We start from the raw sequence: 14,961 nt of genomic DNA, 5'->3' as shown, positions 1-14,961 counted from the left end.
ACACACATGCCTCACCATGTCTCTTGACAACCTCCAGCTCTGTGGCTCCAGCTGCCTCCAAGTCAAGCCCAGCACGACACTGCACTGCTGTCTGTGTGCTTGTGTGCGCATCTATGGGGGTCGCACAGAGACCATCGTGCCTGCATGATTTAACATTCGTGAGCCCCTCATGTTTAGTCAGCCCTTTCCACCATCAGCCATTTCCTTGTATTGGTCAAGGTCATTAGGCAAAAAGTAGTCTGTTTATGTCTATGTAGTGAGTGCTGTGAGAGCCACTGAATCATTTACTTCCATTGCCTCCTCATCGCCTAATATATCGCAAATTTTTCATAGGCCTTTCAGACTGACGCTAACACTGCTAGAGTTATCTTCTTGCAACGAAATCTCCAAGAAATTGATGTGTAAAACAGATCAGATCTGGGTTAGTTATGTTCCAGGCTCAAAAGTGTTATGCCTAGCTACATTTCTTAACACTGAAGGCTAAAATGCAACAATATATAAAATGAATATCGCAATGTGGTTTGATTCAAGAATTCAACTTTTACACTTTTAAACATATCATAAATCTAAACGTGATCGCAATAACCTTTTACCCAAATTGTGCCGCCATTTTAAGGCCACATTTATCCTCATAAGAACATATGGAAACATCCATTACATGTATCTGTTTGCAAAGGTCTTGGGTTTTGTTTTTTTTAAATATGAAGTAATAAGTCCTTATTTATGGCATTTGGGAGACTATATCTGCGATTAGAGAAACCCATGCGCTTTACATAATTTTGTATTACATTCTAACTGAAAAAACAGCAGAAAGCTTGGTTTGTGGTTGGAAGTCTAGAAGCTCACCAGTAAATTTGATTCTCACCCAGTCTAATACCTATATAAAAGATCTGTATCTTCCATTATATTTGTCCACCTACATTTTCAGCCTGCCCACCCGAATTCAACAAATTGGAACCAGGCATGCTACCAACCTTTTATTCATTTTTCTTGTCTTAGCTTTCTTCCATAATCACTTCTCCTTGACCCACAGAGGAGGCATAATATCGCAGCATACTCTAAACAATTACAGATGACACAGCCTTTTTATAAATCATACAATAATGTAAAACCAGTCACTATTGCTTTGCCCGAAGCAGCATTGATGTAATTTGACTCAGTAAGCCAGATAATGCAATAATTTCAATGACATATTAAATCATTAAAGGGCCCATATTACTCTGTTTTCTGATCTATGTTATAATGTTTCCTCATCACAAACATACCTGGAGTTGGGTTTTGATACATTCACCAATTTTTAACACACAAACCCTTAGAGTTCTTCTCTCAGATGGAAAACATCTGAGTTTGTTGTTGTTGTGTGTTGTTGTTGATGATGTCATGTGGTAATAAAGGAAGTGCTCCACTGTGTTTTCAAACTCCATACACCTTTACTAGAATCATTTGAATCATTTCAGCCCTGGAATTTCCTATCTCTATTGAACTAAAGGTAAAAGGAGCTGTTAACTTGAAAATTACCACTATATGACATCACAACGTGGAACAGAGCATTTTGAGTTTTGGAGATGCAGACAGCTTAATAAACTAGGATTTCTCAACAACATGTGAGAATGAAACAAAACACAACTCCAGGCATGCTTTTGAGGAGGCAACAGCATTATATCGTGAAGCACACACAAATCCATAGGACCTTTAAACTTTATATTAGTGCTGTATAGACTGCATTGTAGGATGTAGTTAGTTTATACCACAAATTGTTGTTATATTTACTACAGTGCAATAACATCTTATTGTATTGTTCACAACTATTTTAAGAATACCAAGCTGTCATTTGAACCCAATGCTCTGATTTGAAAGGGCATTTTATTATCTGAGTTTTCATCTTTGATTTGTTAAAAGGGCAAGCAATTAATATTAAAAGACAGGTTATGACCATTCCCTAAAATGTGGCTGTCCTGTCTGCAATTTTACATGCTCAAACCTGTTAAATATTTCATGAACAGTAACATTAATAGGGGCTTGTCACGGTTCTGTGTGAAAAAGAAAAAATTCGGAAAACAACAAGAACACCAGTAACATTAGTAATCTCTGTTGCCGCGATACACGGTCATTGCATACATATTGATTCAAGGTCCTTTGCCCATGTGTCAATAACACTATGAAAAAAAAAATCTGTATTTAAATGAGCAGAAGGCTGAGTACATGGATGTGCCAGCCAGTGTCAGTGTATGCATGTGTCATTGATGAGGATATCACTTGGAGAATAAAAGCCGATCGCTGCACTCTCTCCTTCTGGGATCAACTCACGGATGCAATTAACTTAAATCTGTCTCTGGAAATTTGATTGACTGCAACAAACAACAAATTAATCCCCCTTCGGCAGCATCCAAACATGAAAAAAGCAGGCGGTGCATTTTGTCAGAAGAAAGGATTGAAACAGAATGAAAAAGAGGCCAAGAGATAGAGAGGGCGAGAGAGATGGGAGGTAATCCTAGGTATGTCTTCCCTGCGCTGCAAATTTTTAGATTTAATTATTTGCCTCCTGGATGCTGGCATTAATATTGAAAAGGCGTTTGCAGATGTCACTTTGTATTGCTTAGGAGAGAAAAGAAGGGGGTTGGTGTGTGGAGGAGAGGTGGACACCCCAGGCAGGAGTGAATGTTGCAACCGGTCTTTCTGGGACTGGCTTTGCACTCGTTTATCTTTGTATCCTCCACTTGCTGATACCCCGGCCTCTACATATTCAGCATATTCTAATGACATTCAAAAAGAAGTCGCTGTTGTGTTGAGGAGAGAGCCTTGGAGCCAATTTGAAGGACTATACCCTTGTGTGTCACAATACTGGCACAAAATCACAAAGTTTATTTTTAACTGCAATACATATCCATCTAATATGTTTTTCTCCGCTGTGCAGCATCTGCCTAATTAAACCCCAGGCTGAAAGACTTGAAAACATTGCAATGGTGTCACTTGAAAAATATTTCTGTGGTGTGTGCGAGTGGATGGTAGTTTGACATTCTCATCTGCACAGCGCAACACTTTCCTTTTCTTCAGTCATCACTTTTTGCATGTGTATTACCTGGTTTATGCAGAGGCATCACAGTGGCTTGCTCTCCTTTTCTGAAATAGAAATTGAATTTGCATGAAATATGCTCACACCAAATTGCATCTGACTCTGGGAGGAGGTAATACGTGGCAGTCGCCCCTGCCAGAAATGATTGTGCTCAGGAAAACGCTAGACTGTGATGATGTTGATGAAGTATTCTTCTGTGCTGAAATGGGATGCCAAAAGAAGAGCAAGAGGTCCTCCTTTACAGCAGTGGTTTCTCTCACTTTCAACAATATACACCGATCACTTTGTGCTCAAAGGATTGTAACAAAATTCACTACTCACATGTGAAGGTTCTATAGAGAGTAAACCAAACGACGACCTCACTAATGTAATTTTAGCTACTCCTTAATGATATGTGCAATTGTGTATTATGTAAAATTCATATAAAATAGTCCATCAGTTTTATGTTTTATTAGAGGTTTAGCGAGGCATCCTGTCAAAGTAAAGGGTTTAGTTATTTCTTTCTCCCTTTTAAAACAACTGGTCACATAACCATGTAAAGATTCATAGAGTACTTTCCATATTCAAAGATGTATTTTCTAACAAATACTCACAGGACATGAGGTGCTTAAGGTGAAATAAACAAATAGCAGTAGTAGTCATAATTGTGATGTATTTGTGTAGTACTTTAGTGCAGTACAGAAATGGTCGGGATGCTTCATGTAAACAAGGCTTTGTGCTTCAAACACAATTGTTCTGAAGAAGTGAGTCACCAACAACAGAATACACCACACTCTCTTTTAACGCACATTTTCAGTTTAATGAGCCTGAGTTGTAAGAAAAAAAGGATTGGATTTTTTCATATAGTCTTTGTGGTTAACTCAGAGATGGACTGTCAAAACATCAATGTGTGTAATGGACCAGCTGCTATTGTGTATTTACAAACATCAGGCTTTGACAGTAGGCAGTGTGTTAACTTTGGGCTACTGTAGATGGTCATAAAGATAATAGACAGTAGACCTTGTATTATGTGCCTCACCCTAATTATAACATCTAATTCATGGGTTTTCAAAGCTTCCTCTTAGATGCAGCATTTTGAGTTTTTCCATTTCAAATAATATAATTCTATTTTATTTCAAATTTCTAATCACTATTTCATCATTCTGAAACTCAAGGATAAGGACCACGTTGACCTAAGGAGACTGTGGAACAAAACACTATGCACAGGTCTATCTGCATTATGTGATCTCCATCATTAAAAATGGCATACACAGAAGAATTTGTTTATTATATTTGTTATGTTGTATATAGGTTTCAGAATGATGAATTTGCACCATTGCAACATTTTTCCTGACTTAATGAGTGAGAGAAATTATCTTTAAACAGATGTCTCTCATCTTCCAGCCCGGTTGTTCGGGACAGCGGGAGAACAGCCTTTCATTGGCTCCACATTGTCAAGTGCCTTTCCTTTGGTCAACCACCCAGCCTTCGGAGCGCTGTACACTGCCGGAGCGGGACGGCCCGAGTTTGGAGGCCTGGGGTCCCTGGGCATGTCCGCTGCTCTGGCCGCTCACCCCCAGCTAGGAGCCCTCTCTGGTACCTAGACTTTCTCATGATTACAGTATAATAAATGCACCTTAATTAGTTTTATACAATGATAATTCATTTGTTTTTGGTGTTTAAAACAGAGTGGTGGAGAGCTGCCGAGGCCCATGGACGGGGAGCCGCTGCCTTTCTCCCGTCTTTCATCGGGTTCCCTCCGTTTTTTTACTCCTCACATGCAGCCCAACCACAGCGCGAGTCCAGTCCAGATGAGGCTGCCCAGCAAAAACAGCCACTCCCCACCTAAAGGTATGTGATTACACTTGTCTATGGAAGTGTTTAAATATAAAATAATTTTACAGGAGCATATTAGACTTAGTCATTTAACCACCCTCATCCAAAAAACATTCATATTGAAATCTCATCAAATTGACATGCCAAAAAAGATTCAGGGGGAAAAATCTTCATTGATATGTTGATGGCTTACAATAAAAAAATTAAAAACGACTCTGTTTAGTTGTACCCTTGGCAAGACATTTTCACTTCTTTGCTTATACTGTCTGCTAGTATTGTTGTATAACTATTTGAAACATGGTTTATAGTAACACTTTCTTGCGTGGATGATTAATTTGATCACATTCAATGTTAATGTAATTTTGATGAACTGCTATTGTCTAATTGTGTAGCACAACTATAACAATTTGCATTGAAAATTTTATCTCTCCCCCTCAGCTATCTTGACTTGTTCTTCCACCCTCCATCACTTTGAGATTTATTTTCAGAGATTTTTAACAGCTGCATTGCTCCCTTCCTTGTTTTAATCTTAGTCCTGCACTTTTTTAATTTAATCATATCTTTTAATTTATCTTCTATTATGTAAACCACTCATGCTAGGCTTGTGCTTTGCCAGCATGTTCGATGAGATAAGTGTATAAATCAATATTTTTATAGGCTCTTTGCAGTTATTAGCTGCTAGTTGGGTGTTTCATTATCTTGTAAGATTCACTGAGGAGTTGAATAACAAAGTGCATATCTCGTGTATTTCTAGGAATGAATGGGGCAGTTAATGGTAGTGTGGTCTGTCCTCCATCCACACAATCTGGGCGCTTTTCCCCAAGTTCTGCTCCAGTTCAGACTTCTGCCAAATCAACAAAACATCCAGAGCCCTCCAATAGTCAACGTAGCAGCCCCTCCAACAAGCCAGCAGCATCGGTAGAGAAGACACATAAAACTAAAGAGAAGGTGAGAAGCAGTGCTGTTTTTTAAACATTAAACACATTGTTTTAGTTGTGGGGTTGAGTTTGCATGCTGGAGCGACAGTAGAATTTTTTCCACTGATCTGAAGGTTTGCAGTTTGAATCCCGCTCTCAACGTAAATATCGTTGGTAGAGCGGTCCGATCCACAGGTTGGTGGTGCGATTCCAGCACAGATGAATGCTGTCTGTGTACACTTGTGTATGAATATGTGTGTGAACGGATGACTTCCTTGAAGGAGGAAAAGTGCTAAATAAAAATGTGACCATTTGCAATTTAGTTAAAGATGAGTTTGTATGTTTTGGTTTGAGGCTCTGGGAATTTGAAAATTTGAATTTGGATCTAGTCTCCTCTGTTTTTAGGGTTGACAAAAAAGGTTTGGGCATAGCTTTAGTCAACAGAAGTGTATGTAATTTTTGTTATAGTTTTACTTGTTACTATCATTTTTATTTAGTTTTGGTCAGCAAAAATGTGATATTGATAAAACCATGATAAAATATTTCAGTGAACATAATTAAGAATCCAAACACAGCACGATAGGGGTGTTACTAACATTTGCCAAACAACAGCTTGAAAGTATGCTAAATGTTTCTCCATTGATATAGCACAATCAAATGAGCAAAAACAAATGCATATGAATATATTTAAATGAAAAGAAAAGTACAATTGATTTAAGAGTCAACTGTCCTAATTAACTGTTATATTTTAGTTCATAAAAAGGTTAAACATTATATATTATACAAAGATCAGCTGAGATAATTTGTTGTTGTCGTTTGATTCAGAAGTCACGAAAGAAGCCAGCAGACGGCTCCACAGCCAGCCACAGTGAATCGGGCTCCTCTTCCGACATTTCAACTGATGGGTCTCTCAGCAGCGACCTGGAGGATCTGCCTGAGGATGATGAAGATGATGATGATGAGGAAGAGGATGAAGAGGACGAGGACAAACCCAATGAACCTTTGGATTCAGACAAACGGGCCAAGAAGAAATCAAAAGTAAGATAGAAACAGTTATATCAGGGTGTAACAAAAAATTGATTTTATTAATAGCTTTTTCCTCAAATTGCAAAGCTATGTTTTAAATATTTTTTTTCACAGATTTTAGTTGTATTATTATTTTGAAAATACTAGAGCTACAAGACAAACGGAACAGAGAAAGCACAGGGGAACAATTATATATCAGTATTTTTTGCATTTTATTGTGTACAAGTTAACATTGAGCACACTCATACCATCAGTAGCGATGAGAAAATAAATGTGGACAGTACAAAGCTAGCAGGCCACACTGTGCACTCTAGTGATTTTGCCTCCCTTCATGCCCTGTGATAAAATAATTGAATGAATTATAATAAATTATCATGACTAAAAGTGTTCTTTCTCACAATGTGTTAATTTCTCCTCAGGTTTTAATACAGAACAATGTGAAGGCAGACAGACCCCTCTCTGTAGCATCCACAGCAGAGACCCAGGCAAAGACAGAGCCCAAAACTCCAAAGGTCCCATCCACCCCTCCATCCCTGGTGCCCTTGTCCTGCTCAGTATCGCCCCCTGCCCCATCCCAAACCTCACCGCTGGCCCTGCACAACTCCAGGCCACGTACAGAGCAGCACTTCAGTGTGATCCAGTCCACCGGTTTGGCTGCCAACTCAAAGCCCATGGCACTGGTAACACACAGAGTGTCTTCACCTTCCTCATCCCCCATTGCTCTCACAACATCCCCCAAAGCTCTTTCCCGTACGGTCTCCCCCAAACTTCTGCCCTCCTCGTCCCCACAGCACCTGCCCCTGTCCCTGTGCTCGTCCCCCAAACCCCTGTCTGTCCCCTCTCCCCCGCGCTCTGCCCTCCCGATGTCTACCTCCCCCAAACCCTTCTCTTTGACCTCGCCTGTAACAAGCTCCCAGAAGCGGACGCTAAAGCCTCCTCAGCACGCGGCAGGAGGCAAGCCCAGCAAGAGGAAGCTGCTGGAGGCTTCACTGGCTCAAATCAATGAGTTCAGGCTCAAACAGGTATGTGCACTGCTTTTAGAAGTTATTCACATGAAAAGAACCATGAAATACAATTCAAATATATTTATACTTGAACCTTTTTGCTCCCAGGTTGATACATTAGTCTCTGGTCTAAAACTCTTTCCACTAGTAATGATAATTGAGGTCTTATAATGTGTTCTATATTGCTTACAAAGTCACTGTTGGATACATTCAGTTTGTACTCTGACAATAAAAGTTCTTATTTTCAGTTCTGTATTTTCATGCCCTGTCTGACTGCCTCAAGACAATGTGATGGCCTTGTAGCAAAATGTCAGTACAGCATACCAGTTTATCTCAATATAAAAAAAATAAAAAAAATCAAACAAAAGAATATTGTAAATTATTTCAACGAACGTCATATGCTGTGATTTGATAAATTAGTTGTTCCATTTCTTCTAATTATTGGCTTTAGGAAAATGTATGTGCTCTACACACATCTGGTGAATCTCTTCCCTAGTCTGCCAAAACCACACAGTGCAATGTAGGGGGGACTGGCAGGTTAGGCAATTGAATTCCAATAGCATTACTGTGTTTATATCTACATATACTGAGGTGGCCTTGAGCTTTAGCTGATTAAAAACATGAGTGACAACAGTCTTCGCTAAACTGATCAGGAGACGTTTTATTCTGTGGAAATAGTTTCCTCTTTTTCAGTTTCACAAGTATAGAGAAGTTTACAATGAGCCAAATTCCCCTTGTGGTTTCAGTACTGTTACTGTATTTCATGGTCTGTGAAATTGATTTGTTTCACTCCATGTCACATCCAGTATAAAGTGCAATGTTACAGTCTGACCCGTGTGTATTTAAATACTGATCGGGCAGAACTGTCATCAGTGTTCAAACATATCCATCTGCATGATTCTAACCATGATTCTCACCATGATGAGGCTTTGCACAAGTGCAGACAGTAATTACAATTTCAGAGGCACACAGGGTGTGTTTGGGGGCTTGCCTGAGTACAATACCTTTCGTTATTGCATTCATGTTTGCTTTATTTTACAAAGGGCAGCTAAGACACAGTTAACTGTACCAGTGTAAAGCATTGTAGTTTTGTCACCTGCTCAAACAATCAACAGTGATACATAGTGACAGCTAGAGCACTTTGTCCTAATTCTATTCTCATTTTGCCTAACCTTTTTGTTCCCTCTGTTGCCTCCCTCCCTTCTCCTGAATCTCTCCCACTCAATCCCATTTTTCTTTTTCTCTTTCCCAGACCCTCGGGTCCCAGGGGCAGTTGTTCCCAGCTGAGCTTAAAAAGCAAACGGGACCCAGGTCTCCCAAGAGGACTTCTCTGTCTCCACTGCCTCCCGTGCCTGCTCCCCAGAACAATCACTCCAACCTGTTCCTTTCCAGTGCCCTGCTGGGGCTCCCCGAACCCCACCACCCCAACGGAGTCATCCAAAGCACCACTCAGGACGCACCTTTGGCCCTCATCACCAAACCACGCAAAGACTCTGCCCCCCAAGGCAAGTCGTCTCACTGCGACTCTGATAGTGGGTCAATGCCTGTCAATCTGAGCACAGGGGCCAGCCGCACCCAGTCACAGCCCCCCACTACCTCACCCCATTCCACAGGCCATGGATCCAGAAAGAACAAGAGCCTTCTGGTTAAGGGACACAGCTTGGGGCTGGGGCAGGCACAGGCGGATGCTTTAACTGCATGGAAAGGCCTCCCCCAAAACCACTTGGTCCAGTCTCTGGTGGATTTGTTTCGAGGAGGAGAGTCTGGGATTGGGATTCCTGGGGTCAGTATCCCAGGAGTGGGAATACCGGGAGTGGGGCTCCCAGGAACATGTAACCCCACAGCGGGACTCCCGGCCAATAAGGAATCAGACGACTCTGGAGACGATGATGATGATGAAGATGATGACCTGGAGGAAGAAGACGAGGAGGACTCTGACGACAGTCTGTCAGGTCAGTCATATTCCATAATACTGCAGACATTACAGATATTTTATGGTGCACTTACTCACATCCTTCAGTCCATCACTGAATTGTCGCTAGTGCAGTCAGTCTTTACAGTTGTAGATCTAACAGCACATCTTTGTTTCAGAGTCTGACAGTAACTCTGACAGTGACATCTCTGGAAAGAAAGCAAAGGAGTTGAAGCTGCCGTCCGGATCCAAAAAGGAGTCCTCGTCCCGCCGGCTAAACAAAGGCGCAGAAGTACTGAACACCTCATCCAATCACACAGCCACCAGCTGCTCCCCTCTTAACTTGCAGGTGATCAAGAGCCCCATCGTCTCCAGCTCCAGTGCCTTGGCCTATCACAGCTCTCCAGGCTCCTCCTACAGCCTGGCGTCTCCATTAGGTAATGCACCAAACACAGAAAACAAAACATAAGAGTGACTGGTAACAGAAGCAGGCATACATAAGGTTATTATAACTCAAAGATGGCTATGAGAGCAGTGCTTTTGTGGCCTAAGCAGAGCTCGGAGATCCTGTAGGGGCATGCTCAGAGCCCTGACAACTTGTTTGGCACAGTCACAAGGTTAATTTCCGCCTTCCTGTGCAGTGGAGAGATTACACAGATCAGAGGGAAGAGGACATATGTGGAGCAGCCAGGAATGTACCAAATACGCTTTCAGTGCTTCATTTTGCTTCACACAGTTTAAGAAATAAAACTGCCTTAATATTTTGCTATTACACATTTTGTACTTTAATATTTATTTGTTCTGACACATACACAATGCTTAACAAAACACTTATTCAAAATGAGATATTTAATAATATTCTATTTATTGTATTCCTTCCAGGTTTAGTCAAAAAGAAGCGAGTGATGGATGAAAAGGACTTGATGCTGCCATTGGAGTTGGGGTAAGAAAGAAACTCTGAGAAAATCTTTTTGCATTAATTATTCCTAATAAATGATTCTGCTTTACTGCTCACAGATGGAGGAGAGAAACAAGAATCAAATCAGTGGCAGGACGTCCCCAGGGAGACGTGGCCTACTATGGTCCTTGTGGGAAGAAGCTGAGGCAGTACCCAGATGTGATGAAGGTACTTGAGACGCTGCAGTGGAGTCTGTAATCAAAGATACATGAGGCAAATGTTTAAGCAAAGTAGAATGGCTGTTTTCCTCCTACAAGGGTGGGCCATAAAAACAATTGCATTTAGGAGGTGGTTTGTTGTTTGTTTTTAAATGAGATGGCTGCTCTTCTGCTTTGCACAAATAATTGCTCATGTATCTGGATCTTCATGCTCCTCCCTGTTGCACTCCAGCATTCTCTATCCATCCCACTTCCTCATAGTGAGAGATCTTAGTCTAGATCAACTTTGTGCTACTATTTTCACCCTTCCTTCCCAAGTATTTAATTAATTCTCCATGTTGGGATGCACAACTTTGGTTCCATGTTAAGTTTATTTATTTACTTATTTATTTATGTATTTATTTACTGTGTTCACAGTAATCTAAACTGTAACACGTGTTAAACCTGCCCCTGCCTTTGAAAGTAGAGGACAAACTGAGAAGTGTCTTGCAGCTGACAGCCACTCACTGTTAGCTTTAAGTAGGCAGTAAAAGGCTGAGCATGGCTACGATAAATAGCAAAGGGCCTGAATTGTGCACCCCAAGGTCGAACCTGTTTCTCCTGAGAGCTTTTGCTCTTTTTGTCCCCTGACTTTTATGATCATTAGTCACACTGCACAATTGTACAATGTAACATTCTCCAATCTAGTGCCTCCAAGATGCTTATCAATGTCGCTAAATTCACAATTTTTCTTGCCTAAACCAACGCAAATATTATTTTCTTTTCTGTAGTATCTATCCAGAAATGGAATAAGTGGCCTCACGCGTGATAATTTTAGCTTCAGTGCAAAGATAAGGGTTGGTGACTTCTATGAAGCCAGAGAAGGACCCCAGGTGACTGCCTTTCATCTCTCTCTCCCTGATCCCTGTTCATCTTTTCATCTAGAGGCAGGCAAAGCTCCAGTCGCTGTCGGCAGGGCCAGAGCCAAAGCCCTCAGTAGCTTTAGTCCACAGACCTCTCACTGTGCATGGAAACATGTAATAATACCATGATGTTACTTCCACAGGTGACCACCTGATATACAGCATGCCATGCTTTCTGTCCTGAACAAAAGGATAGAACACACATTGTGTTTACTGCTCACTGTAAAATACAAAAACTAGATCATAAAACACTCTGTTCTAAGGCCTTTTAAGGACAGGCTGACTGTGATAAACACTTCATCTTTTATTTTACCTCATGTAATCACTATCTTTACAGCCAAACACTATCTGTGTCCATGTTCTTGATTCACTAGTTGACTATTGTAAGATACTCTTATCCGCATCTAGAGTATGAAATTTCAGTATTATTGTTAATTATTGCTAAGTCAGGTTCATTTAAAGTCATTATAATTGTATATAGTTGCATTGCAGTGTTCTTTACTGTTTTTTCCTTTGCTGCTAGGGATTACAGTGGAGCCTGTTGAAGGAAGATGAGGTCATTCCTCGTATCTTGGCGATGGAAGGTCGGCGGGGACGACCTCCGAACTCTGAGCGTCAGTTAGGACCTGATGGTGCCAAAGGTCCCAGACGAAGAAAGGGACGACCCCCAAATGTGGGAGACCCCTTAGTACCAGAGGGGCCCAGTCCTAGTGAGGTCAAGCTTTTACGCAAATTAGAGGCACAAGGTGAGCCCCCTGAACAATCCCTGAAAATGGACTCATTGAGTCCATTTTCAGGGTCAATGTGGTTTAGACTCTGCTTGTTTTTAGTACATTATGGGTATTGTGTGTGTTCTAGGAAGCATTTAGAGTTCTGTGTACATTTCTCACTGACAATGCAAATCTTCCTGCTGTGTGCAGAAATAGCCAGACAAGCTGCCCAGATGAAACTGATGAGAAAACTGGAAAAACAAGCACTGGCGCGTGCAGCCAAAGAGGCTCGGAAACAGCAAGGTAAACTAAATCTTCTGTGCTGTTAACATATGCCGAAGTCTGAAAGGAATGTAGCAGTGTTTTTTTATATGGCCAGTTTTCAGGATTGCTTTCATCTAAATAGGTATAATATAAAGAGCTACATTTCCTCTGGGCGACTTCCGCCTCTAATATAGTCTTCGCATGTATGTCCATGTTTATATAAATCACTTGAAAGCACAGGCTTTAATCTTCCTTCAGCTCTAATCTTTCTCTCTCATATACCTCAAACATTATGCATGCACCTTTTGTTTTTTCTTTGTGCACAAGCTGAAATATGAAAAATATATACCATACATCCCTCTTCAGAAGGACTTGCCACATATAGAAAAAGTGACTACTGCTTTAACACATTGGTGATAAAGATTCATAATCACACCTATACATGTTTCAATGTGAAATTAAAATAAAATTTAAATTGACCTATATAATAATTTGTTTTTTTTGTTTTTTTTGTATTTTTGTATTTTAACAGGGTGCTCATGAAAAAGAGAGTTTGTTTGAGAGTCATTGGGCTATCCGAGTATAAATAAAGATAAATGAAAATAAAAGAAATAAAAACTGGACAAGCCAATACAATAAAATGTTTACATTCCTTTTCCAAATTTCCTTTCTTCTTTTTTACTGACCATCATATTGTGTTGTTTTAAATGAGACAATGTATAGTGTGTACCTATAGTCTTTAGTTTTGAGTGTAGGTTTTTGCAGATACTAACCATTTGACATTGACTTTATTCTTGCAGCGATCATGGCAGCTGAAGAGAGGAGGAAGCAAAAAGAACAGATCAAGATCCTCAAGCAGCAGGTGGGCAGTGCAAAAAAGTCCCTCTCTCTTTCTTCTTTTCTGTCTCAAAATATACAGTCCCTTCCTGTGCGCTCCTCAAAGCACTGAACAATGATGTAACAACTCTACAAAATTGTTAAAACATAGGGTACCACTTAATAATAACTACAACTTAATTAGACTTAATAAAGCAGGACCAAAGATTACAGTATTTCATATTGAAAAAAAATTGTTTATTAAGAATGATTCAGGCTTGGTAACTACTTAATACATTTATACATTATAGTGTGTAATAAGTGTATTCCCAAATATAGTAAATGGAAGTCGTTATTCGAAATATTTGCCATTATCTCGATTAAACTTTTGTTTTATTTTTTATGTACAGGAGAAGATCAAGCGAATTCAGCAGATTCGAATGGAGAAGGAACTCAGGGCGCAGCAGATTTTGGAGGTGCGGGATCAGATCCAAGAGCACCTCTGATTAAGCAGAACATTCCTGGATAGCTGCTGTAGCCCTCAGTCTATAGTGTTTTAATCTTCCTAAAGCTCATTACTGAACAGCGGCATGCAATGGAGGGAGTTGCGTCGTCTTAGGCATAATTCCACATGGAACTAATGCTAAATTGGTCTTGGTTGACGGCTGTTGAATATTAAAATGGCTGTTGCTGCCTCTTCAGACCTTATTTAAATTGGACAGAAAAGTCTTTTTTTCATCAGACAACAGTAACAGTTTAGCATAAGTGGGTCGGGGGGAAAAAGGTGCAGTTTGCCACACACGCAAACACATAAATGCACACACACAATTAGACTGTGAGAGCTTCAAAGTGTTAGCAGGACTAAATCAATTTTGAGTTGACACGGTTGGCAAGCCACTCTTAACGGGAGGCTTCAACATTTTCACAATTACGTATTAAAGAGATACATTATTCATTCTCCGTGTTTAACAAATTTGACTGGCATACAGGGGCATGAAATCTTTGCCCAAGCCAGAAAACTGCAAACAATTAACCAGAGTGAAACAATGCTTTCACTCAAAAAGACATTGAAATGTGCTTGTTTACGTGATGTGTGATTTGTATTCACAGGCAAAACGCAGGAAGAAAGAGGAAGCCGCCAATGCCAAAATATTAGAAGCTGAGAAACGCATAAAGGTATTTTAATAATCAGCATCAATTCTCATGTATTTCATACATTTAAACATTTCTGTATAAAATATAGCTGTTAGATAACATTTCCCAGAATTGCAGGTTTTTAAGCCCTCAAAGGCAGCTCTAAAATAGCACGTACATTTTTTAAATGGGCTCAAATTTGATCAGTCGGTGGTGATTTTCATGATGTTGGCACTATGGAAGCATATTGATTTTCCCTAATCGTTGTCTTT

General features: G+C 40.2%; 1 protein-coding gene across 1 annotated transcript in view; it reads left to right on the top strand.

Annotated features, from left to right (window-relative positions):
- The window catches only part of LOC117388721 (bromodomain adjacent to zinc finger domain protein 2B-like), a 96,061-nt gene that overhangs the window by 63,975 nt on the left and 17,125 nt on the right, over positions 1-14,961 (top strand). The window contains 16 exon segments of the mRNA XM_033986308.2: positions 4,457-4,648; positions 4,741-4,814; positions 4,816-4,903; positions 5,643-5,836; positions 6,631-6,843; positions 7,251-7,853; positions 9,088-9,787; positions 9,927-10,184; positions 10,630-10,690; positions 10,765-10,873; positions 11,634-11,735; positions 12,289-12,511; positions 12,686-12,778; positions 13,540-13,601; positions 13,966-14,031; positions 14,666-14,731. Coding sequence (XP_033842199.1) covers positions 4,457-4,648; positions 4,741-4,814; positions 4,816-4,903; positions 5,643-5,836; positions 6,631-6,843; positions 7,251-7,853; positions 9,088-9,787; positions 9,927-10,184; positions 10,630-10,690; positions 10,765-10,873; positions 11,634-11,735; positions 12,289-12,511; positions 12,686-12,778; positions 13,540-13,601; positions 13,966-14,031; positions 14,666-14,731 — 3,104 coding nt within the window.

This window comes from Periophthalmus magnuspinnatus, chromosome 3 (assembly GCF_009829125.3).
Source record: "Periophthalmus magnuspinnatus isolate fPerMag1 chromosome 3, fPerMag1.2.pri, whole genome shotgun sequence".
Taxonomy (NCBI): domain Eukaryota; kingdom Metazoa; phylum Chordata; class Actinopteri; order Gobiiformes; family Gobiidae; genus Periophthalmus; species Periophthalmus magnuspinnatus.
Note: the sequence above shows the minus strand (reverse complement) of the source record. Positions and strands in the feature narration are given on the sequence as shown.